At 37.1% G+C, this 25,423-nt stretch overlaps 1 protein-coding gene across 2 annotated transcripts in view; it reads left to right on the top strand.

Moving 5' to 3' along the window:
* Positions 1–25,423, top strand: part of NEBL (nebulette) — a 598,576-nt gene that overhangs the window by 424,245 nt on the left and 148,908 nt on the right. The window contains exons 5-7 of one of the 2 annotated variants that reach the window (XM_006869893.1): positions 1,058–1,168; positions 20,659–20,760; positions 22,236–22,337. The exons of the other annotated variant lie outside the window; for it this stretch is intronic. Of the exons in view, the coding sequence (XP_006869955.1) occupies positions 1,058–1,168; positions 20,659–20,760; positions 22,236–22,337 (315 nt within the window). The remainder of the gene's footprint in view (positions 1–1,057; positions 1,169–20,658; positions 20,761–22,235; positions 22,338–25,423) is intronic. 2 annotated transcript variants of the gene reach the window in all.

Raw genomic sequence — 25,423 nt, 5'->3', positions numbered from 1 at the left:
CCCCATTAAGGCCTTTTTTCTAGTTGTAAACAGTTCAGGGTCGGCTGTGGCCATTTGGTTTTAATTGGAAGCTGTCTCTTTAAATTTCAAGGAGATCTGTGCGCATGCATAGTAGAACCCTCAGAGTAGACTGGGATGCCCACTAGCTCAGGCACCCCTATAGTCACCCGAATGGAGATGCACAGACAGCAAGGGACCAATGAACAGCTACCAAAAGAGAAGAATGTCCACACTTTTATCTCTGCTGTTCTGCCAGGTGTCTGTGGCCGCTCTGATCCTTTCCCTGCTTGGTCTCACCCAAGATGGCGGCTCCTCAAACAGCTGAGTGTCTCAAATTAGAAAGCAATGGATTTCTTTATTCTGCCACAATTTCCCCCAGCTGTAAGCCTTCCAACCTTCTAAACATTCCTTTATATGTGGTTCAGAGTTCTGGGATCATCCCCTGAGCCTCTTTGGTCGGGTATTCTGTGTTGTTGCTGGCGGAGTTCCTTAACTGCACTTCCACACAATCCACCATCTTGTTTGTTCTTAACAATGTTTTTTAATGTTTTGAATTTTAGTGAAAGTATACACTGCCAAACATGCACCATTTCAACTATTTCTACATGCACAATTCAGTGATATTGATTGCAAGGTTTGTGATCATTTTCACTATCCTTTTCCAAATGATTCTACCATCTTCATCTTAGACTCACTTCCCTCTAAGCTTCCTGTTCAGCGCTGCATGTTATCATTATCAATTCAATCTCACGTAACTAATTCTTTAAAAGAACATGATGCTCAAAGCAGACTTACTATAGCAATTAAGATTAGCTATTTATTGGCTCAAGGAAGACTTTAGGACATAGTTTTGGTTCAGAGTTTAGGACTATCTCAAAGCAATAGTTTTTGGGGTTCATCCCACCTCATTGACTCCAGAAAATCTGGATTCTATTGAGATTTGAAATTTAATTTCTCATTTCCCCCCTTTTGATCAGGATTCTGTTCCAGAAAAACAGGTAAGAATTTATTACATATGTAAATAAAACTAACAGTATTTTTGGTTTTGTATTTTAAGGTTGCCTATAAGCAGAAACATGATGCTGCCAAGGGATTATCAGATTATGCCCACATGAAGGAGCCACCTGAAGTCAAACATGCCATGGAGGTCAATAAACACCAGAGTAATGTAAGGATGTTCATTCACTATATTTTTATAGAAAATTATTAGTTATTCCACATCAGGAATTATGAGTATTTTGTTCAAAGTTAAATACTGTGGCAACCTCTATCCAAAAAGAAATTTAAAAATTTCTTTTGTTTTTATTTCTCAGTGTTCAGGGACAGGCACCTATGAGTGCCTCTCTCTCTCAAAAAAAAAAAAAACTTAAAACATTGCTGAATGCCTTTTAAATGTCAGGCACATTTGCACTTTGAAAATTCTGCTTTGAACAAGACAAATATGAATCTTTTGAACCTATAAAGTTACTAGCATTTCCAAGAGCTTGCTTGACTTGATGATATAATTCACATGGGTTTCTAGTCTAGAATTGCACTTGAACTGGAGGAGGAAGGGGAAGAAGCCCCAAACCCCACAAAACACAGATTTGAATCAGTGGCCCAGGTAAGAAGACAAATTCCAGCTAGGTTGTATTCCATTACTGTTTCTTTTGGAATTCTGGGGTGAGTAAATTGATAAAACTATACTCATGCGGAATATGACAGCAATAGAAAATTCTATTCTTCTTTGATTTTAAGTTAGCAGCTACATCAACCCTTTTCATGCATTGCCACTATCCTGGTGACCTAAAAGAAAAGTTTATTTTTGTAATCCAAAAGGAAGCTTATTACCTAGAACTTTCTTGACTTGCTGCTGAATTTACAGGGTTTTCAGTCTAGAATTGCACTAACTCCTCATCATGAATTCTGTGCTCTCCAAAAGAATGTGAGAACAGTTTTTCAGATTCTTCATGGATTATGATGCATTCAGATAAAGTCTGAGTTGAGTGAAGCGATCTTTTCTTTGAATAGAATCTTGAAACATCCTGATCATCTGACACCAAAGCTGTCCCTGTCACTCATTCTCTTACTGAATGGGACTTTGCTGGTTCTGCTCCCCCAGAGCCAAGCTGTGCTGAGGCCTGCACCAATGTTTCTTTGCAGGTTGCCAACAACTATGTGACATTAGATTGCAGTAGGTCAATGTTTAAGGAAAAGCTGAGGGAAGTTTTAGTTCCAACTCAAATGGCAATGCTAAGGCGCTTTTCTAGGATGATTTCAGATTAATGAGCCATAATCTCTATGTCTGTAGGCACTTAGCAAGGTCGTCATAAATGGATGCTTTATAAGAACTCCTGGCTTATAGAATAACTATAATCATCATAATCACCACTGAGCATTGCTATGCACCACAAGCTGTGCCAAGACTTCTATCATTTCCCATTCTCACAAAAACCCTGTGCTGATTCCCATTTTATAGCTGAGGAAAGTGAGGCTAAGGAATCCCACTCACAAGTCTGCCCTTTCTGTTGCATCATGCTACCACCCTCTTAAAGGCCACTGACGATGAGTCACGATTCTAGATTAAATGTTTCAAATGAGGAGCAAAGTAGGTTATCATTAGAATTCAGATAAATAGATTCAGTGCAGTACAAGAATAACTGAGACACTCTGAGCTCCCACTGTCTTGATGCTGAAGAGATTTTGAATTTGCACAAAAGGCTGTGGGTTAGAAAGTGGTGATGGTAGTCTGGGGTAGGGGCTGGTGTTATGTGGATCCTAGGAGGCCCTTTCTAACTCTATAATTCAATGAAATGCAAATATGGAACTTCCTTATCATTAGAACTGGGGCTATTATTTTAACGCTGCCTTTTCTTTTAAAAGGTCTTTGATTGAGGGATTGAGGGAATAGGAGTATAAAGCCCTTTTCTCCTGCATTCAATACTGTGTACTTATGGGAGAAGGATGTGTTTGCTTACACTCTGCTTCAACCTTTACAATGCTAAGTTTGTACACATAATAGGATTTAGAAAGTGTTTAAGACTATTTACTCAGATTTAAAGTCAGAATGATATTTGTATTCTACCTGTGAAGTAGTTGGTATTCCTCTAGAGTCAAGCCACTTAGAATAATACATTTGTTGTCCTTACAATAGGAAATTTAATAAAAGTCTTCAAAGCTGCGAGGAAAGTGAAGTACTTCTCTTGGTTCCATGAGAAAGTCTATAGAATCTACATGAAAGACAAATTCTGTCTCCCATAAACATTGTCCAATGAAACTCATATGCAGAGAGTTTACTAATAGAATTACCCTTTCATAATGTGGAATGTTGCTTTACACAAGGACTATAAATGACTGAATTTAATTTAAAATAAACTGTGTTGTCACATGTGAATCTGATTTATCTAGGCGCAATGAAAGTCAACATCTTTGCTTACCTTTCATGTTTCCACCCAAATCAAGTCAATTTTCTAGTATATGTTAGAGAACCCAGAAACTAAGATCATTTCAGTCCAAAGGAAGAATCCCTAAGTCTCATTTTAGGTATTAACATCTGCCTCCTTTCTGATCACACTTTTTATTAAAACTGTCGTCAGTGGGACAAAGGGAATGATTTTTCTTCAGGACTTTTCTCTTCATATATTTAGAGATGGAACTAAACAAAAGAGAATGAGGGAAAAGATTCTCTCTGCCTTTCCAGCTGATTTGTCACCTCTGAATATATTCTGGAGCTCATGGTTTCTGCCATCACTCAACACCAGCTTAATGACCTCAAGATAGGAAAACAAATTCTCAGAAAATCCTCCTGGAACCTTTACCAGGATTTGGAGTCAGGCCAGGGTTGGAATGCTTGCCTTGTCATTTCTTGATTAGATATTCTTGGAAAAGTTACTCAATGTCTCTGAATCTCAGTTTTCCCATCTGTAAAATCAGGACAGTGATATCTCCCTCATAGAGCTTTGTAAGTAATAAATAAGATAGTGTGTAAACGAGATCATCATAAAGGCTCTGTGAAGCGCCATTCCATAAAGCATGAGGCCTGTTTGGGCCTCCTCCAATTTTTAAAGGGTGATTTGAGAGTTTAGGATAAGATCATAATTAATTTAAAACAATTTTTTAAAAGTTAGACTTATAAAATGAATATGAAATTTATATTAAGAAGTATTTGGGTCAGAAGGGCATATTTAAAAGGTTTGTGAACCCATACAACTACCTATTTTGTTGATACTATGATTAAAAATTAATTAAAAACAGCCAATCTAAATCCTTTTGAATCTTAAGGGACATAGCCCTGCCAAATTTTTCTGATGTAATTAGAAACATTGGAGATACTCTATTGTGTTACTTTCCCCTAAAGAAGGCTTTGCATGAAAACCCCCACTTCCATTATGTGTTCTCATCAATCTTACCAGAGACGTGAAGTCCAATAATTCTGAAGTAAGTCAAAGAAAATTTTAACCTCTGGTTTTAAATTTTGTTGAGTAATGTGGTCTACACAGACTTGCTATGAAATTGGACAGGTAAACTTTTCCAAGACACCACACTGGCAGTTGATTCAATGACAAATATTCAGCAGGGGCACAAGAGATGTCGTATTCTTTTCAAGAGTAACAAACGCACGTTCTCAAAATTAATAAAAACTTATTGGTAGACAAAATTTGTATTGTACCAAAAGTGAAAAAACTTAAATCAGTAAGATGATACCGGAAAAATATTTACAGCTCTGTGTGACTTCCCAGTGTGACTTGAAATACAATGCCTTAGAATTTAGTATTAAAAATAGGTATCGGAGTATTATTATTTTCTTCTCCCTAGCGGAACAGTTAGTAATGCCTAGTCTTCCTTCTGCAAAGCTTATTGTTGTTGTTAAGTGCCATTGAGTCAGTACCAATTCACAGCAATCCTATGCACAAGAGAACAAAACACTGCCTGGTCCTGCCCCAACCTCACAATCATTGCTACTTTTGAGCTCAACGCTGCTGCCACTGTGCCAATCCATCTAGTTGGGGTTCTTACTTTTTTTCTCTGACCCTTGACTTCACTAAACACAATGTCCTTCTCCAGGGATTGGTCACTCTTGACAATATCTCTGAAGTATGAGAGATGAAATCTGCCCATCCTGGCTTCCAAGAAGCATTCTGGCTGTACTTCTACCAACAAAGATTGGTTTGTTCTTTTGGCAGTCCATGGTAATTTTAATATTTTCCTCCAACACTGTAACTCAAGTGCATCAATTCTTCCACAGTGTTCCTTATTCACTGTCCAGCTTTCACCTGCCTGTGAGGCTATTGAAAATACCACGGTGCACTCTCATCCTCATACTGGCATCTTTGCCCTTGAGCACTTTAAAGAGGTCTACACAGCACATTTACTGAATGCAATATATCATTTAAATCATGCATAAGAAACCTTTTTATAATCAACTATAAAATCTTTATAAACATATGACAAGAATAATAATGATGAATTGTTCTAGATACAATTCCATGTTTTAATCTATTTCTTAGAAGATTGAAAACCATTTTGTTTGTTTGTTTGTTTTCTGATGAATGCTAGATCCTGGGTTTATTTATATTCAAAATATTTGCATTCTCTTATAGTAACATGATCCATACAATTTAATAATTTGGGGTTTGTGTGTGTATGTGTGATGCATGACTGGACAGAAATGAATCTCTTTGAAATAGAATTTCTTGTCCAGATGTCTATCTGAAAATATCTAAATGGCTTATCTCATGTAAGAGTTTATGATGATGACAAAGGATTTCTTGACAGAGACTAAACAAGTGTTTCATGAGTATAATGATTAACAGGTTTCATTACTCACTTCTGTTCTACAAACCTAAAAATATATTTGTCCTGTGTAGTTTCTACTAAGTGAGGAGCATATTTAACCCCTCAGCATAATAGCAAAGAGAATAGTTCTGGGGTAGTTGAATTTGTTCCTTTGAGCTCTGTTTGCTTCTCCTGCCCTGAGCTTCCATGTTGTTAAGTGTTGTTAAGTTGGTTCCAGCTCATAGCGACCCTGTATTTGGTTTCTGAGGAGCAGCTGGTAGGTTTGAACTGCCAACCTTGTGTTTCACAGTCCAGTGCTGATCCTAGGGCACCACACCAGGAATCCCCTGAACTTCTATGTTGTTGTTGTTAAGTGCCATCGAGTTGTTTTCCGACCCATAGTGACGCTGTTTAGGGTTTCTGAGGAGCAGCTGGTGAGCTTTAACTGCCAGCCTTGCAGTTCAAATGGCTTTGCAGTCTAGCCCATTAACCCACAGCTCCATAGGTGTCTGGTTATCTACAGCTTCCTCCAAACTCTCAACATTTGCCTCTCTAAATTCTTGAATGTTACTTTAAGGTCACTCTGGTTGGAGGCTTGGGTTTTTCCCTAATAACTCATCTGTCAAGGACAATAAAATAAGATGAAAATATAAACTAAGGAACAAGGTGAACATGATGAGAGAAGGAAGAAATATAAAGACAAAGGTTTGTATCAGGAAGCAATAAAGAACAAATTTGACACTGTAGAAAAGCATATGAAATGAAGCATATGAAGTTCAGTCAATGCTAGATGTAGTGACAGAAATACAACTCTAAGTAGTGGTAGTGTGCTAAGGAGTCGGGTCCAACTCTTAGGGACCCTATACAAGGTTTCCAAGGCTGTAAATCTTTATGGGAGCAGAACGCCTCATCTTTCTCCCGTGCAACAGCTGGTAGTTTTGAACTGTTGACCTTGAGGTTAGCAGCCCAATTTGTAACCACTACGCTACCAGAGCTCCTTTACATCTCTAAGTAGCTCATATAAAAAATAGGGATTTAGGGGACATCTGGCAAAGTGGTAGACTAGGTAGACATACTATACAGACTCTACGACAGAACTATGGGAGACCAAATGAAACTGACACAGAGGACAATTCTGGAACCCTGAGCTTCAGAGGAAAGGCTAGAAAAGTATTGAGAGGGGAAGCTGAGCAGGGTTGGCAAAAGAAGGAGACTGGTGGTAAAGGGACTGCTGACCAGATGAGGTGTGACTGTCTTTATTTTTTTTGGCTTTGCTGTTTTTTGTTTGTTAGTCTGTTCTGTTTTGTTTTCCTGTGTATGTTTTCTCTTCCTGCCCCAACTGATGGGAGACAACAACCATGATCATACAGCTCAGTCATGAATGTATCCTCTTCAGCTCCACCCATTGGACAAGAGCCAGTATGAGCTCCTAGACCACCTGATCAGTAATTTTCGTAGCATAGTGGTTATGAGTCGGGCTGCTAATCCCTAGATCAGAAGTTCTAAATGACCACCTGTTCCATGGGAGAAGCATGAGGCTTTCTGTTCCCATAAGGATTTACAGCCTTGAACACCCTATGCAGGGTCGATATGAGTCTGAACTGACTCCACAGCACTAAAGATCACCACCATACCACCTGATCAATGATACACATCAGCCAAATCCACCCTAAACTGAGGTGCATGAATCACAAATGGACAACATTGCACCTTGTAATCACACCCAGCAAGAGACAGTTGGTGGGAGCCTAAGAATTCACCAACATGATCATCAATTAAATTCAATGGCACCAATGCTTTAGAGACAAAGAAAATTTTAGTCCACGTAAGTAACCATGAGAAGAATGGCTCAAACAAATAACCAGGATACAGAGCCTGAAAAGGTTTCTGAGGAAGAAAAGATAATGGAACTACCTGAGGAAGAATTCAAAAGAATGATATTTATGTACCTTCAATGGATTGACAGAAGAATTGAGGAAAACATTGAGAGCATAGAAAAAAAATTAGAAGAACTTAGGAAAACATTACAAGAACAAACAAGACAACATAAATGCAAATTTTGAAATAATGCTAAGCCTTCAGATAGAAATCCAAAAGATTAACAATAAGATCTCAGAAGTGGACAATACGTTGAGAGGGGGAAAAAAAAAAAAAAAAAAAGATTTGAGTCAATGGAAGCCTGAATTAGTAATCTTGATGCTAAATCTTTCAATACTAGTAAACTAGAAGAACAAACTGAAAAATGAATGAAAACATTTGAAGAAAAAATAAGATTTATGTGGGACACCAGAAGAAGAAGAATTTACGGGTCTTCAGAATTCCAGCAAAAGACAATAAAAAGTACAGAGAACACTGTCAGAGAGCTGTTAGAAGAAAACTTCCCTAACATCATGAAAGATGAAAAGGTAAGCATTCAAGAAGCTGAAAGAACACCATACAGGATAGACTCCAAAAGAAAATCACCAAGACATGTAATAATAAAGCTTTATTCAGCCAAAGAAAAGGAAGGAATCCTGAGAGCAGCTTTGGCAAAATGCAAGGTTACCTAAAAAGGAGAACCAATAAGACTAACCTCTGTTTTCTCAGCAGAAACCATTCAGTCAAGAAGATAATAGGATGACATATACAAAACTCAGAAAGAAAAAAAATTGCCTACCAAACGTCATATACTCAGCAAACTATCTCTCAAATATGGTGATAGAATTAGGACATTTTCAGATAAATAGAAATTAAAGGAATTTGTAATAACCAGACTAACTTTACAAAAAATACTTAAGAGTGTTCTTTGGACTAAGAACCAACAACAGCAGACAACAACCTGAGATTAACCTATATGACAATACCACCCAGAACTCAATCTCGGTATAGAAGTGTCCAAAGTAAAACAAACCTATATGAACTGAAAATAGGGAACCAGCGATATCAACTTTATGTTGTTGTTGTTAAGTGCCATCGAGTCAGTTTAGAACCATAGTGACCCCGTATAGGGCTTCCAAGGAGTGGCTGATGAGCTTGAATTGCCAGCCTTGCAGTTCAAATGGCTTTACAGTCTGGCGCATTAACCCACAGCACCATACCAAGATTCCAATGAAATCAACTAAAAAACAAAGGGAATAGTGTAGACACAGAATTTTCAAAAGACGAGGAAGCCAAATAGATTTCCAGATAAAACAGACTGTTTTAAATGAGGAAAACAAAAATTTAAAAATACAGATTAACCTCAAAGAAAATTAATATACCTACACATCAAATCAAAAAAAGAGGAATATCAGAAAGATTAAGTAAACATTAAAACAACAGCAATGAAGAAAACCCACAACCAAAATGAACTCAGAGCAGAATTTAGAACAAAAAAACTAGTAAAAATACACACAAAAAAAATACACATAGCAAAATTGCAGCGATCAGTTCATACCTATTGGTAAATACACTGAATGTAAATGAATTAAACTCAAAGAGACAAGAGACTAGCAGAATGGGTAATAATTTTGGTGCATACACACAATGTAATATTATACAACTTTTAAGAATAATAATCTGAGAGACATCTAAAAACATGGATGAGCCTTGAGGATATTATGCTGAATGAAAAATACAAATATTGTATAAGACCACTGTTGTAAAAGTTAAGAAAAGATTTTGTTGGTAAAATAAACATTCTATGATGGTTACTAGGGGTTAGAGGGAAGGAAAAATTATTCACTGGGTAAAGGGTAGACCAACTCGACAGCATTTAAGAACAAAAACAAAAAAAGAGGGTAGACACATGCTAACTTGGGTGATGGGGAAGATACAACAAGAGAGAGGTTGGTACAGGAAAGATGAAGGTAGTAGACAGAAAAGATGAAGGTAGTGGACAGGAAAGATGAAGGTAGTGGACAGGAAAGTTGAAGGTAGTGGAAGCCACGAAGAGTTACAGTGAATAGTACAGTGATGGTACATGAAAGAGATTTCAATCATTGTAATGACATGCAGTGTATTATTTGTTGAAAGTGGGACTGATCTATTCTGTAAACCTTCACTCAGTTCATGATAAAAAGTTTTTTAAAAATAAGAATTTATTGGTTTATGTAACTGGAAAATTAAATCAACCTTTAGGTAAAACTGGATTCAGAGGATTCGAAATGTCACCAGAACGCTGCCTCTCTCTCTATTCTTTGGCTTGACTTACTCTAAACAACACCATCCTCAGAAAGACTCAGACCATTTGGATTCAAAAAGACAACTGGTGTTTCCAGCCTTAAAGCAGCCTCACACCTGCTGATTCACTGCAGAAAAGGAAAGCAGCTCTTTCTCTGTAAGCCTCAGTAGTGTTGGTGTCAGCCAGTGAAGTAATTAATGGTATACCCATCCCCACAGATCCCCTCCTGTACCAGACCATGCAGAACCCTTAGTGATGTTCAGTATCAATTTTAATCATAGAATAATTTGTGATAAATACAGTTGTAAATTGCTTATATGTAGTATTTCTTAGATTATATGAGTACTAACAAAATTATTTTACAAAAAGTTTCTACATGGAATTACAATATTAGTTGGAGTATTATTAATGACTAAGCCAGAAGTCTTGTGAAATTTTCTCCTTTTCCTTTAATTAGTACGTCATTCTCAAAAAGTTATTGATAAAGCTTCGCAAATACTAATTTCCATATTTTAAAAAGTAGCTAAAACATCAGAAAATATGACAAAATCAACAACTATGAAAACACTTTTGTTGCTGTTGTTAAGTGTTGTTGAGTCGGTTCCAACTCATAGCGACTCTGTATAGGGTTTCCAAGGAGCGGCTGGTAAGCTTGAACCTCCAACCTTGCAATCAAACCGACTTTGTAGTCCAGCGCATTAGCCTGCAGTGCCATATCAGGACTCCATAAAAACATTAGTAGCAATGAAAACAACAACATGTGCTTGTTTGTAGCACATGTAGATAAAACCACATGATTTGAAGTGCTGTTGTAATTGGGTAATAATGACAGTTCTGACTGAGGTACATTATAAGATTTAAAAGGTAAATTAGCACAGAATTTTAGCCTCGTAGGCAAATTCATCTATATAAACTGGGTATATGAAAAATGTTTTTGTTAGAATGTTGTTGCTAAGTTCTGTCGAGTTGGTTCTGACCCATAGCAACCCTCTATAGGGTTTCAGAGGAGTGACTGGTGAGCTTGAACTGCCGACCTTGAGGTTCAAATCGATTTTGCAGTCTAGCACATTAACCCATAGTGCCATACCAGGACTTAATGTTAGAATAGGGTTATTTTTATTAAAACATTTTTCTGGTGAAACACTGCAAAAAAATTTAGACAGTCATTCTGGTGTCACTTCCTCTGACAATAAATACCACCATGTGTGGTCCGTGCTCTCTTGTACTCCTGTAGAGAAGCCATTGCTAAGCATCAGATTCTTTAAATAATTCTGCCCTCGGGTTCTGTGTCTCACCTTTTATTTACCATGCTTTCTGAAGGAATGAGGTATCTGATTGGACAGCCTGAGTCACATGGCTACTTTTGTCTCAGGGAAGGAAGGCTGTATTTTGCTAATCCTACCTGGTCACCTAGATAGTCACCATGATAGCGCTTCACAAATACTAACTTCCACAGTATTAAAAAAATAAATAAAAAGTATCTAAAGGGACAGCCGGCTTGCAAATAAAAAATATGCTAGGAAGGCAAAAAAGAAATGAACACTTAACAACTACCAAGCAATGATTCAGGGAAATAGATACATGGAAAACCAAACCAAACCAAATCCACTTCCAGTGAGTTGATTCCAACTCATAGGAACCCTACAGGACAGAGTGGAACTGCTCCATACAGTTTCTGAGACTGTAAATCTTTATGATAGCAGACAGACTTATCTTTCTCCCTAGAATACATGGAAAAGGGCAAATAAATCAATGTGGTGAAGAAAGACAGGAAGATATCAAGATAGTAATATATCTAAATGTTTCTGAGGAAGAAACCAGAATCACTATTTGCAGATAAGATTTGCTGTTGTTACATGCTTTCAAGTTGCTTCCCACTCATATTGACCCTAGGAGTAACAGAACGAAATACTGAATGTAAATGAATTAAACTCAAAGAGACCTGGACCTGTGCCATCCTCACAATTGTTATGTTTTAGTTCATTCGTTGTTTGCTGCCATTGTGACAATCCATTTTGTTAAGGGTCTTCCTCTTTATTGTAGACCCTCTACTTTACAAAGCATGATGTCCTTCTCCAAAGACTGATCTCTCCTGAGAACATGTCCAAAGAACAAGAGAGGAAGTCTCCTGATCTTCAATTCTAAGGAGCATTCTGGCTATACTTGTTCGAACACAGATTTGTTTGTTCTTCTGGCAGTCCATGGTTCTGTCAGTGTTCTTCGTCAACATCATAACTTAAATGCATCAGGTCTTTTATGGTCTTCCTTTTTAGTTGTCCAACTTTCACATGGATATGAGACTGTCAAAAAAGACCATGGCTGGAGTCAGGTGAACCTTAGTCCTCAAACTGACATTTATACTCTTAAACACTTTAAAGAGTAATCTTTGCAGCAGATTTCCCTAATGCAATATGTTGTTTGATTTCTTGATTGTTGCTTCCATGAGTGTTGGAGTCTTTGACAAGTTGTCTTTTCGACATTTATCAGCATATTATTTATTGGACCAGTTGTGAGGATTCTTGTTTTCTTTGCACACTGAGCTGCAATCCATGCTGAAGGCTGTTGTCTTTGATCTTCATCTTCACTTCCAGCAAGCAAGTATTTTTCAGCTACATATTAATGAGTCTCCCTTCAATCCTGATAGCATGTTCTTCTTCATAGATTCCAGCTTCTCAGATTATTTGCTCAGCATACAGACTGAATAAATATGGTGAAAGGATACAACTTTGGTGTACACTTTTTCTGATTTTAAACCATTCAGTATCCCCTTGTTCTGTTTGAACTGCACATGGTTGATGTAGAGGTTCCTTATGCACACAATTCAGGGTTCTGGAATTCCCATTATTCACAACATTATTCATAATTTGTTATGATCCACACAATTTAATGCCTTTGCTTAGTCAGTAAAGCACAAGTAGATTTCTTTCTGGTATCCTCTACTTTGTTCCTTAGTCTACGTCCTCTTCTGAATCTGGCTTGAATTTCTGGCAGCAACCATTTAAGAATTATCTTCAGTGAAATTTTACTTGTATGTGATATTAATGATACTGTCCAATGATTTCCACATTTTGTTAGGTCGCCTTTCTTTGAAATGGATACATTTCAAAGTATAGGTGTTTCTACTCGGCCAATTAGCTGTCTTCCAAATTTCTTGGCATAGATGAGTGAGCGCCTCCAGGGCAGCATCAATTTGTTGAAGCATTGTTTGTATTGTCAGTACTTGGAGTCCTGTTTTCGTCAGTGCCTTTGGACTTGATACATCAGTATCGTTGGTTCTTGATCATATGCTACCTCTTGAAATGGCTGAGCAACAACTAATTCTTTTGGTACAATGACTGCATATTCCTTCCATCTTCTTGTGATGCTTCCTGCATCATTAAATATTTTGCCTGTTGTTGTTGCTAAGTGTTGTTGATTCAATTCTTATTCATAGCAACCCTGTATAAGGTTTCTGGAGAGTGGTTGGTGGGTTTGAACCACTGACCTTGTGATTAACAGTTCAGTGCTTATCCTATATAACCAAAGCAGGACTTTGCAAGTCAAGACTTGAATTTTTTTCTTCAACTCTTTTAACTTAAGAAATACTGAGCATGTTCTTCTCTTTTGGTTTTCTAACTCCAGGGCTTTGCACATTTCGTTATAATACTTTACTTTGTATTCTTCAGCTACCCTTTGAAAATTTCTGTTCATTTCTTTTACTTTCTTTCTTCCAGTTGATTTAACTTCTGTATGCTCAAGAACAAGCTTCAGAGTTTCTTCTGATATCCATTTTGGTCTTTGCTTTCTTGTCTGTTTTTCTTTTGGTAACCTTTTGCTTTCTTCATGGATGATGTTCTTGCTAGCATTGTATAACTCTTCTGGTTTTCAGTCATTAGTGTCTAATGCATCAAATCTGTTCTTGAGATAGCCTTTAGACTTAGGTGGGATACATTCAGGGCCATATTTTGGCTCTTGTGGACTTGTTTTCGTTTTCTTCAGTTTCAGCCTGAACTGCATAGGAGTAACTGAGAGTCTGTTTTCAAAAAAGGCTCCTGCCCTAGTTTTGGCTTTCCATTGTCACTTTCCACAGTTTGATTCCTGTGTATTCTTTCTGGTTAAATCCACCTTTTATGTTGTTGAAAAAATTTTTATTTGCAGTGAATAAATTGCTCATCATGCAAAATTCTATCATGGAATCTCCAGCATTGTTTCTTATAACCAAGGTCATGTGCTGTGGGTTAATGTGTCAGACCGCAAAGCCGTTTGAACTGCAAGGTCAGCGGTTCAAGCTCACCAGCTGTTCTTCAGAAACCCTACTTAGGGTTGCTATGGGTTGGAACTGACTTGACAACATTTAACAACAACAGCAGTCCTTATTTGGAGTCCTGTGTGTGGCACTGCAGGTTAATGTGCTGGACTACTATGTCAGTTTGAACTATAAGGTCATCAGTTCAAGTTCACCAGCTGCTTCTAGGTACCTTACATAGGGTCACCATGGGTTGGAACCAACTCTACGGCACTTAACAACAACAACAGCAAATCCCTCTTTGGAATGTTGGTGTGATGCTGTGGGATAATGTACTGGACTGCAAGGGCAATTTGAACCACAAGGTCAGTGGTTCAAGTTCACCACCACTCATTAGAAACCTTACATAGGGTCTCTGTGAGTTGGAACCAACTTGATGGCACTTAACAACAACAGTAGTTGTTTTTAAAAACTTCAAAGTTGTACAGGGGAGGGGACTTCAGAAAGTCTGTGAATAAATGGGATTTAAAGATAGCGGATTTTTTCCACAAACTTTTTGAAAACCCCTTGTTTTTAAGAGTAAGGCATGAGTGAGGCAGTGAACACTAACTCCTTAGCACTGGTGTTTTTAGTTGCTGTCAATATGATGTCCAATATAATATTGTTTTGAATAAAGAGAGAGAGAGAAAAGTCGATTTGGACTCATGGAAATCTGATTTGTATAAAGAAAAATGGCTCCATCAGGTTTTCAAGGCAGTGACATCTTTTCCATGCATTCAAACTGAACCCACCTTTTTACTAGTAGTTGAGTGCTTAATCCTTTGTGTTACCCAGACTTCTCTCCTTAGCATGCTAAACAACCAAACAAACTACCAAACCCATTGTTTTCAAGTGAATTCTGACTCATAGCAATCTTATAACTGCCCTGTAGGGGTTTTGAGGCTGTAACATTTACAGAGGAGTCCTGGTGTGGCTCTGTGTGTTAATGCACTGGACTGCAAGGTCAGGTTCAACCACAAGGTCAGTGGTTCAAGCTCACCAATAGCTGCTGTATGTGGGTTACACCTCATTCAGGGTCACTGTGAGTTGGAATCGACTCAGTGGCACTTAACAACAACCAATCTTTACAGAAGCAGACTGCTACATCTTTCTCCCGTGGCAAGGCTGGTTGGTGGGTTCAAACTGTCCTTTCATTTAGTGTGTAATGAACCTGGGTTCTCCCTTAACCTCGAGTCTAACAAATGGTCTAAAATGGAGGCTGTTACTACGACTTCTTACTACTACTTCTTCAGGGTGTTTTGCTAAATGCTTTGAGAACACAGCAGATAGTAAAATGTTTCCTATCAGGTAACAATCCATCATTGACCTAAATGGTTGTACCCGTCCTATGTTGATGATTTGGGAGAATCTTTTCTGTCTCTCACCTTATTCAAAGCAATATTATATTGGACATCATATTGTCACAAGAAGAGTGTTTGAAGAATAGAAATCAACCCACTGTTCTAATAGAGTCGGCATTAAAACTTGAATTTATTCAGGAAATAGGATTTTTTTTTCCCCTTGTTTTCTTTTGTTCGGTTCTTTGACCTTCCCTACTGCGTCATGTTTTCACTGTGCTTTGGTTTTGACAGGCATCAGGATCAAATAAATACATAATACTTATTAAGAAATGTCAGATGAGCTTCAAACCTAAGCCATGTTGCTATGCCATGTATGTTCAGACACCCTTGCAGATTGTGTAAATCAGGGACTTCTTAAGTCTCCCAACATAAGCCCCCTTTCCCGTGAATATCCCCAAGTAGAATATCCACAATATCTGACTAGTAACCAGGCTTCCATCCTTTTCTCTTGTGTGGCTCTGTTTGAATTTACACCTCATGTCAATCTTAATATTTGTTTTGAGTCACATATGCCGGCCTCTAATTTGCAATTTACATGGATGATAGGGCCCTATTCAATGTCCTGCTCCTGCCGCCTTTGTGTTGTTCACCTCTCTTCACACAGTCATTAGGCTGAACAGCATATAATTAGGTAACCCATGTAAAGCGTAGATTTCTGAAAGGTTGCGGTTCGTTTCAAAAAGTAAGGGTTTCCATTTTCCCCCTCATTCTTTCTAAACAAAAAGACATTTCCCTCCTATGGTTTTCATCTGAATGTGGTAACTTAGGAACAGTCTGTAGGTGGGTAATAATTCTGGTTTGTTTTCACCTGAGAGTCAGTTTTTGTTTACACAGTCTGTGTTTAACTCAGTGTAGGCTGAGGTTGATTGGCCATCATTTGTGGATGAGGGTCTCGCTTTTTGAAACCAATGAAATTGGCCTATTTTAAGATTAAAAATTCATCTAGCAATATTTAGCTTTCAACTAATTTTTAAGAGTCTTTTCCTAGTTGTGTGCACCATACCTATCTACTTCTTTAAGATAAAGCTTATAAAAATATAAATACCAAAACAAAAACCAAAAAAACCCCACAGATGCTCTTGCTGAAATTATACTAATTGTATTTAAGCTACAGTCATCTGGACAGATACTTGATTATAGATGTAGTTTTTAAAAGGGCTTGGTGGTGAGGCAAATGCAAGCTAGTAAGAAAGTAGCTAGTTGTTGTTGTGATGTGCCGTGGAGTCGGTTCCGACTCATAATAGCGACCCTGAACAGGGTTTCCGAGGCTGTCAATCTTTACAGGAGCAGAAAGCTTCATCTTTCTCCCACAGAACAGTTGGTAGTTTCGAACTGCTGACCATGAGGTTCGCAGCCTGATTCGTAACCATTACCCTACCAGAGCTCCTTTAAGAAAGTAGCTAGAAGTATATGCAAATGTTTCATTGAAGTAAAATAATATAATGCATAGTGAGCTTATAAAAGTATAATGCCGTTTGCTGCATCTAATATTAGTTCTGAAAGAAGTAAGAACTGCAAGGTTGAAAGGAAAACAAGAAGATATATGAGTATTACCTAGAACAGTGGTTTAAAACAGTCAATTGGGAATTTCATTAGGATGTGGATTTTTAAGCTCATTCATAGAAATTTTGTTACAGAAGCTCAGGTATCTCAGAAATCTAAATTTCTAATAAGTAGTCCCAAATGAACAATGGATAACATTGTGAAAATTGGGTATTCTAGAACACTCAGTTGTTCTCATGAAGAACCTGTACATAGACCAAGAGACAATCATTCAAACAGAACAAAAGGATACTGAATGGTTTAAAATTAAAAGGTATGCAAAAAGGCTGTACTATTTCACTGGATTGCATCTCAGTGTAAATAAAACACAAATCCTCACCACTGGACCAATAAACAACATTCTTATCAACGGAGAAAAGATTGAAGTTGTCAAGGACTTCATTCTTCTTGGATCAACTATCAACACTCACGGAAGCAACAGTCAAGAGATCAAATGACATATTGCATTAAGCAAATCTTCTGCACAAGACCTTTTTAAAGTGTTGAAGAACAAAGATGTCAGCTTGAGGACTAAGGTACGGCTGACCCAAGCCATGGTATTTTCAGTAACCTCATATGCATGCGAAAGCTGGACAGTGAATAAGGAATACCGTAGAAGAATTGATGAGTTTGAGTTATGGAGTTGGATGAGAATATTGAAAGTGCCATGGGCTGGCAAAAGAACCAATATATCCATTTTGGAAGAAGTGCATCCAGAGTGCTCCTTATAGGCCAAGGTGACCAAACTCATACTTGGAGCATATTGTCAGGAGGGACCAGTCGCTGGAGAAGGATATCATGTTTGGTAAAGTGGTGGGTCAGAGAAAAAGAAGAAGACCACCAACGAGATGGATTGACCAAGTGGCAGCATTGATGGACTCAAGTGTGGCAATACTAGTGAAGTTGGCCCAGGATCAGGCAGTGTTTCGTTCTGCTGTGCCTTAGGTCACTATGGGTCAGTACTGACTCAACGGCCCCTAACAACAACAGCAAATTCACCATACTAACTCAGTGTGTATGCTGAGCAAATAATCTGAGAAACTGGATTATATGAAGAAGAACATGGCATCAGGATTGAAGGAAGACTCATTAACAACCTGCGATATGCAGATGATACAACCTTGCTTACTAAAAATGAAGAAGACTTAAAATATTTACTGTTGAAGATCAAAGACCACAGCCTTCAGTATGGATTACACCTCATTGTAAAGAAAACAAAAATCCTTGCTTCTGGACCAATAAATAGTATGATAAATTGAGAAAAAAATTGAAATTTTCAAAAACTTAATTTTGCTTGGATCCATTATTAACACTCACGGTTGCAACAGTCAATAAATCAAACAACATATTGCCTTAGGCAAATCTGCACAAGATCGCTTTAAAATTGTTCAAGCACAAAGATGCCAGTTTGAGGACTAAGATGTGCCTGACCCAAGCCATGGTATGTTCAATAACCTCAATATACATGTGGAAGTTGGATTATGAAAAAGAAATACCATAGATGAATTGATACATTTGAGTTATGATGTTGGAGAAGACTATTAAAAGGACCATGCAATGGCAGAAAAATAAACAAATCTGGGTTGAAAAAAGTACAGCTGGAATGTTCCTTAGAAGCCAAGTTGTTGAGACTTCGTCTCTCATACTTCAGACATGTTATCCTCTGGGACCTGTAGGAGGACATCTTGCTTAGTAAACTAGAGGATTAGCAAAAATGAGGAAGACTTTCAATGAGATGGATTGGCCCAGTGGCATCAGCAATGGGCTCAAGTTTAACGATTATGAAGATGGCAAGGACCGGGCAGTGTTTGATTCCCTTGTTTTGGGTCATGATGAGTCAGAGCTGACTTGATGGCACCTAATAACAACAACCTCCAAAAGATACTTTTGTAGAAAGTTTTCATCAATGTTAGAAATACTTGTTTTGCACAGAAGATTAATTTTGTCAGATGTCTAATCATATATTTCTGTGTTCTATCCTTCCAGGCTTTGGGGAAGGAAAAAAAGGCCCTGAATTTTATATGTGTGTTATAAGTATTTATATATAAAACAAAACATTTGCCAGTTCAACACTTTTTACATGAAAAATTCTTTGAAGGAGACTTGGTAGCACATTGGTTAACTAAGAGGTCAGCAGTTTGAACCCACCAGTGACTTTATAGGAGAAAGATGTGAGAATCTGCTTCTGTAATGATTTACAGCTTTCAACCCCTTTTAGTGCAGTTCTAGTCTACCCCTAAGGTTGCTGTAAGTTGCAACTGACTTGATGGCAATTGATTTTTTTTTAAATTAAAATAATTCAGGGACATTGATTACATTCATCCTGCTGTAAAGTCAGGTTTTTAAAATGACAATTTCTACACACTTTGAATTATAATGTTAATAAAATATAATGTACAAATTGGCCAAGCCCCTGGTGGTACTGCCAAATAAAATGCGTCTAGAAAATAGCTAGATACTGTGTAAGTCCATGAGTAATCTTAATAATAGGAAAGAAGTGGATAGACTGGTGAGATGTTGCCCACTGAACGTTGCCCACTGTTTTACTAATTTGCTTCTGGTCTCTACTTCCATTTGCCACTCAAGTTAATCTAAATGGCCTCTGTGATCTAAAGTAATTTGGCAAGTATTATATATATTTTCTCTTTAAGTCTCTGTTTACCACACTTTGACTTAATGATGCCAACACGCGTTCAAAAGAAGAATGTTTCTTAATGTAATTTATTTTATTTTTGGAGACTCAAGTCCTTCCAATTGTATCTATTAGGAGATGAAACTATCAGTACCCATGGCAGGATGTCAAATATGTGGATATTTTCAGAGTCCAGTTGAAAAACGGAGGATGTGCTTGAGAGGATGAGAGATGGAGTGTTACAGGGTTTCACTCACTTTTTCAGGAAGCAGTTTTCCATATGTGTGCTGGATCTGCTTGTACATTTAGTGGGGATGGAGAATGCATGATGACAAAGTGAAAGTCCTTGATGAAGATATTCTGTATGTGGTATACACACTTATAAAAAGATGTGCATTTATGGAGCAGCTTGGGACTTTAGACACAGAGAGGGAGAGGGGCGGTGTGCTGATGACCGGGGGGCAGACTTGCAGGGTATACCCTTTGGTTGGTTGATGATGCTTGGAGGGGATTGTAACCATGGCAATGAAATGATATACAATATGATGAATGTAAAACTAATGTTCTCCCATGTAATTCACAATAAAACATTTAAAATAAATAAATAAGTAAAAGATGTGCATTTAAAGGTAACGTGTTACCTTTAAGATTGTTTACGCTGAGGTCTTGGTCTTATGTTGCATAAATTCAGTTAAAATGTAATAATGTTGGCCAATCTTAGGTGCAATACAGAGAGTTAACTGATCTATCCAAATAATGCTGTGTATATAAACTTAATAAACTTAATAAAATATAATGTACAAATTGGCCAATAAACTTAAAAAAATTATATAAGGCCATTGTGCTCTATAATGTTTGATTAAGGCAAGGATAAAGCATTTTATGAATGCTGTGGTTAGTAGCTATTTTCAAATACTCATCTGTCTTTTTTCTTGTTTTAAATCAAAACTGTGTCTTTGGTCAGATTTCTTATCGAAAAGATGTGCAGGACACACACACATATAACGCGGAACTTGACAGACCAGATATCAAGATGGCAACGCAGATATCCAAGATCATAAGCAATGTAATTTCTCTTTCCTGTTTTTGAATAGAAAATATTTCTTTTGCAGGAGGTAAACCATGGGTTTGGTAATTGGGTGTTATTTAATTAATATGGCTAATCAATCTAAGTTAATGACTTCTTTTTTTATTTCTCTGAATGATCTATTTGGCTATGTAAAGTATTCTTGTCAAAACTGCCCAAACTCAATTAGACCATGGTTAGTGTTATACTTTTAAAGAAATAAGTGTACTTGAGATATAAGATGATGTCTTTCATTTGTCCTCGTATTATCTCTCACCTCTCCCTGTGCCACAGAACTTCGTTTCCATGTTGCTGCTGTTACTCGTACAAATTTACTTTCCCTAATACTTACCTAATACACTCCCTTCATATAATGGCTCACTCTTATTTCTTCGAAGGCACCCTTGTTAGTTAATAACTAGGTTAAGCATAAAGGAACTATGGTGGGACAGCAATTAATTGTTTTGTTGTTATCTGAAAGGTGGGTGATTTGGACCCACCCAGTGGCTATGCAGGAGAAAGACCTAGTGATCTGTTCACATAAAGATTGCTGTTGCTAGATGCCATCGAGTCAGCACCCACTCCTACTGACCTTATGTACAACAGAATGAAACACTGCACAGTCCTACAGTAATCTCACAGTTGTTGCTATGCATGAGCCCCTTGCTGCTGCCAATCCATCTCGATAGGAGTCTTCCTCTTTTTCACTGACCCTCCATATACAGATTACAACCTACAAAACCCTATGGGGTAGTTCTTCATTGAGTTCACCTTTAGTCAGAATTGACTGGATGGTGTCTAACGACAGCTTAAATAAACATAGCCAACCCTAACCCACTGCCATTGAGTCAATTCAAACTCATAGTGATCCTGGGTAGAATTCCTGAGCCTAATTTCCTCCAGCAGCTGGTGGGTTTGAACTGCCAACCTTGTGATGAGCAGCCCAGTGCTTATCCTACAGTGCTGCCAAGGATCCTTAAACATAACAAAAGCCCTATTTAAAATGAAGATCTAACTTGAACCAGTTGAACCACATAAGCCAAACTCACTTTAAAATAAATAATTATTTTACTAAATTGAACTGCAGATTTACCAAACATGGTCAGTTCAGTTCCTGAGAATAAATACATTCATGAAAGCTATTTATATACAGAATGCTAGGTCTCAGTTACCCAGACACTTCCCGCATCCCCTTCCCCCCAGTGTTTATGTATAAATATAGGAATGGTAATGACTAGGTACACTGACTCAAAATTAGTAATTCTTTTATTACAAAAGGTTCCATTATTTCAAATAACCACACTATAATTTCTACCTTTAGTAGTCAGTATTTGTGTAGCATTTGTTGTGATGTAAGGAATCTTTTGGGGGAGTGGTGGTACTGAGAATCTGTTACGATTTACTATAGCTAATGTCAGTGCAGTTTTTCTTTGGAAAGTAGAAATATTCAGCATTCTTTTCTTTCTTTATTGTAGGCAGAATACAAGAAAGCACTTGGAGAAATGAATAAAGAGTCTGCTGTAATCGGAAGACCAGACTTTGAACATGCTATGGAAGCATCAAAACTTTCTAGTCAAGTAAGATTTCAGTGGATACTCCACAATTACTTCAGCCAGAGATTTTGATCCTAGAAGTCTAGGAAAACATTTCATTATAAATGATACCTTCAATTTTAGATATAGTAGCTTTGCATTTTTAACAACCATTGCAGACAGGATTGCAAGGATTAGAAATTTTAGTAAGTGGAGAAACAGTCTCATTTTATGCATAAAACAAAGTTTCCTAAACCTTAAACTTTTCAGTGAGGTTAGCCTCATTGTTACATCTTCCAGGACTTCTAGAATTCAGCAGTAGTTCATACCAAATCATTATGTTTCTCTTCATTTTCCACTCACATATATGTACACTAATGCACACACATGTAATTTTAAACCTAGTCATAAAAATATAAAGTTTCCTAAGTTTTAAATACTTTAATCATAAAAGAAAATTGAAGGGATGTGAATGAGAAAAACTTTAAAATATTGCAAAGCACATAAAACAAGATCTGAAAAACTTTAAAGATTTATTATGTTTTTGCTTAAGATTTTCCGTAGCATAAACATCTCAATTATCCCCAAATTAATTTTTTAATGTCATGCAATTTAAATTAGAATCAAACAGGGTTGCTTCTTTCTTTCTTCTTTTTTAATATGGATAAAATGATCTTAGAGTTTGTATGGATAGAAAATGCCTGAGAATAGCCTTCAGAAGTATGAAAATGAAGACCAGTGGAGGGGAACTTAAGTTACAAGTTACCATAACATAATATAAAACCACTGAAATTAAACCAACATGGAATTGGTATAGTGAGAGATAAAATGATCAGAAGGCTAGAATAGAGAATCCTGTGATAGGTTCTAATATACATAAGAATTTAATATATGATAAAAGTGTTGGTTGAAATCATTGGGGAAAGGTTGGATTATTTAATAAATGGTGCTGACATAACTAATCATCCATCAGGGTAAAAATAAAATTGGACCCAAATTTTAACCCATATTAAAAATGAATTCCAGATGGATTAAAGACTTCAATATAAGCAATAAAATAATTTAAAAATCTTAAAAGAAAATTCCAGATAGTATATCTGATATTAAATTATACAGCAGACTATTGCTTTTAATGTTTTAAAGAATACCACAGACCGGGAAATGATAAAAGATACTTAAGAATATTTTACTATATAAAATTAAAGAACTCTTTCAACGGAAAAAGAAAACATTTGCAAATTCAATAAAAATGAGATCAAACAATAAATCTTGTATGTTGTTGTCAAGTGACTTCGATTGGTTCCAATTCATAAGGATGTTGTATAGCATTTCCAAGGAGCAGCTGCTGGGTTTGAATCACTTACCTTGTGGTTCTCAGTCCAGTCCTACAGTGTCACACCAGGAGTCCAGATACTTAAATACCAATAGTGTTTTCAACTTGGAAACTATCCATTCCTTAAGTTGCAAAAGTTAATTGAATTACATTTTTAAATGGAAAGATGCAAATGATGAAAACTTTGAAATCTTACTGCTGAGCATTAAATGAGATAATGAGCACATGGAAAGACATACTGTGCTCTTTGCAGGGAAGTCTTACTATTATAAAAATGTTAATTTTTCTGAAATTAGTTTTCAAAATTTCCATGAATTTTCAATGAGAATCCAAGTAGACTTTCAGAAGTTGAAATAAAATTAAGTATTTGAATGTTGTTGTTGTTGTTTAGTGCCTTCGAGTCGGTACCAACCCATAACAACCTTGCATAGGGTTTCAGAGGCTGTAAATCTTTACAGGGTCAGAAAGCCTCATCTTTCTCCCATGGAACCATTGGTAGTTTTGAACTGCTGACCTTAAGGTTGTTGTTGTTGTTAAGTGCCATCGAGTCGGTTCCGACCCATAGCGACCCTGTACAGGGTTTCCGAGGGTGTAAATCTTTACGGGAGTAGAAAGCCTCATCTTTCTCCCGCGGAGCGGCTGGTAGTTTCGAACCGCTGACCTTAAGGTTCGCAGCCCGATTCGTAACCATTACGCTACCAGATCTCCTTGACCTTAGGTTAGCAGCCCAAATAAACTGAATGAATTAAAGTTTCAATGGAAACGAAAGTGTCTTAAGAGTAATTAAAAAAAAAAAAAAACAGTAGTCTTCAAATATTGGGAAATGTTTGTAGTATGTATGAGGAGCATGTTTTAATAATTTGTAAAAACTTTTTAAGTTTTAAAGAAAAAATGCTAACATGGACAAAATTAATTTATTATTGTTATGCAATTTTAATTAGAATCCAACAGAATTGTTTCTTTCTTTTTTTAATGTGGATAAAATGATCTTAGGACAATATGGACAAATAAAATAAATACATGATTTATGAAGAGCAAATCTAAGTACCAAATCTAACAAACATATAAAGACACTCATATTCACTTGTAGAAAAATAAATGCAGTTTGAGTGAAAGCAAATGATCATTTACAGCCATCACTTTTGGTATCCTGCTAGTGTTGGAAGAGAAGAAAAACAGCAAGGGTTGTGTAGTTAGAACAGTGTTGTGTTGGAGGTAGATTTGTGCTACCAGCTTGGATTTAAAGGCAGGGAAAACTGCTCAAGGGGAAGATCCTGAGTAAAGAGTAAAGACTGGGGATGTGTGTAATGGAGGAAGAGAGAGGTTGGGCCACAGAGTCTCTGTGCCAGGGGATATAGATCATAAGCAGTAACTGGGGATGAGTTTATATGTTGTATGAGATTAAATGGGTCAGTGTTGTACTGCTTTTGACTATGGGCCATTAGTTAGAAAGCAGAGTAGGAACAATGTGTTTTGTAAAAGAAATAGTAGGTACCCTCATCCACTGCTGGTGGGATTGTACAATAATACAGTTGCTGTGGAAAACAATTGGGCTGTTCCTCATGAAGTTAACTGCAGAATTACCAAAATTACACTCCTCGGTGTACACCCTGAGTAACTGAAAACAGAATATAAGTGGATACTTGGAAACCAGTATATTCATTACATTACTTTTAACAACAGCCAAAAGGTAGAAACAACTTAAATGGTCATCATTTAGGTGATGAATGGAAAAACAACATGCAGTACATACATACAGTGGAGTATTGCCCTACCACAAGGAGAAATGAAATCCTGA

The sequence above is a fragment of the Chrysochloris asiatica genome, unplaced genomic scaffold (genome assembly GCF_000296735.1).
Source record: "Chrysochloris asiatica unplaced genomic scaffold, ChrAsi1.0 scaffold00137, whole genome shotgun sequence".
Taxonomy (NCBI): Eukaryota; Metazoa; Chordata; class Mammalia; order Afrosoricida; family Chrysochloridae; genus Chrysochloris; species Chrysochloris asiatica.
The sequence above is the reverse complement of the archived record's forward strand: the minus strand, read 5'-3'. Positions and strand labels throughout refer to the sequence as shown.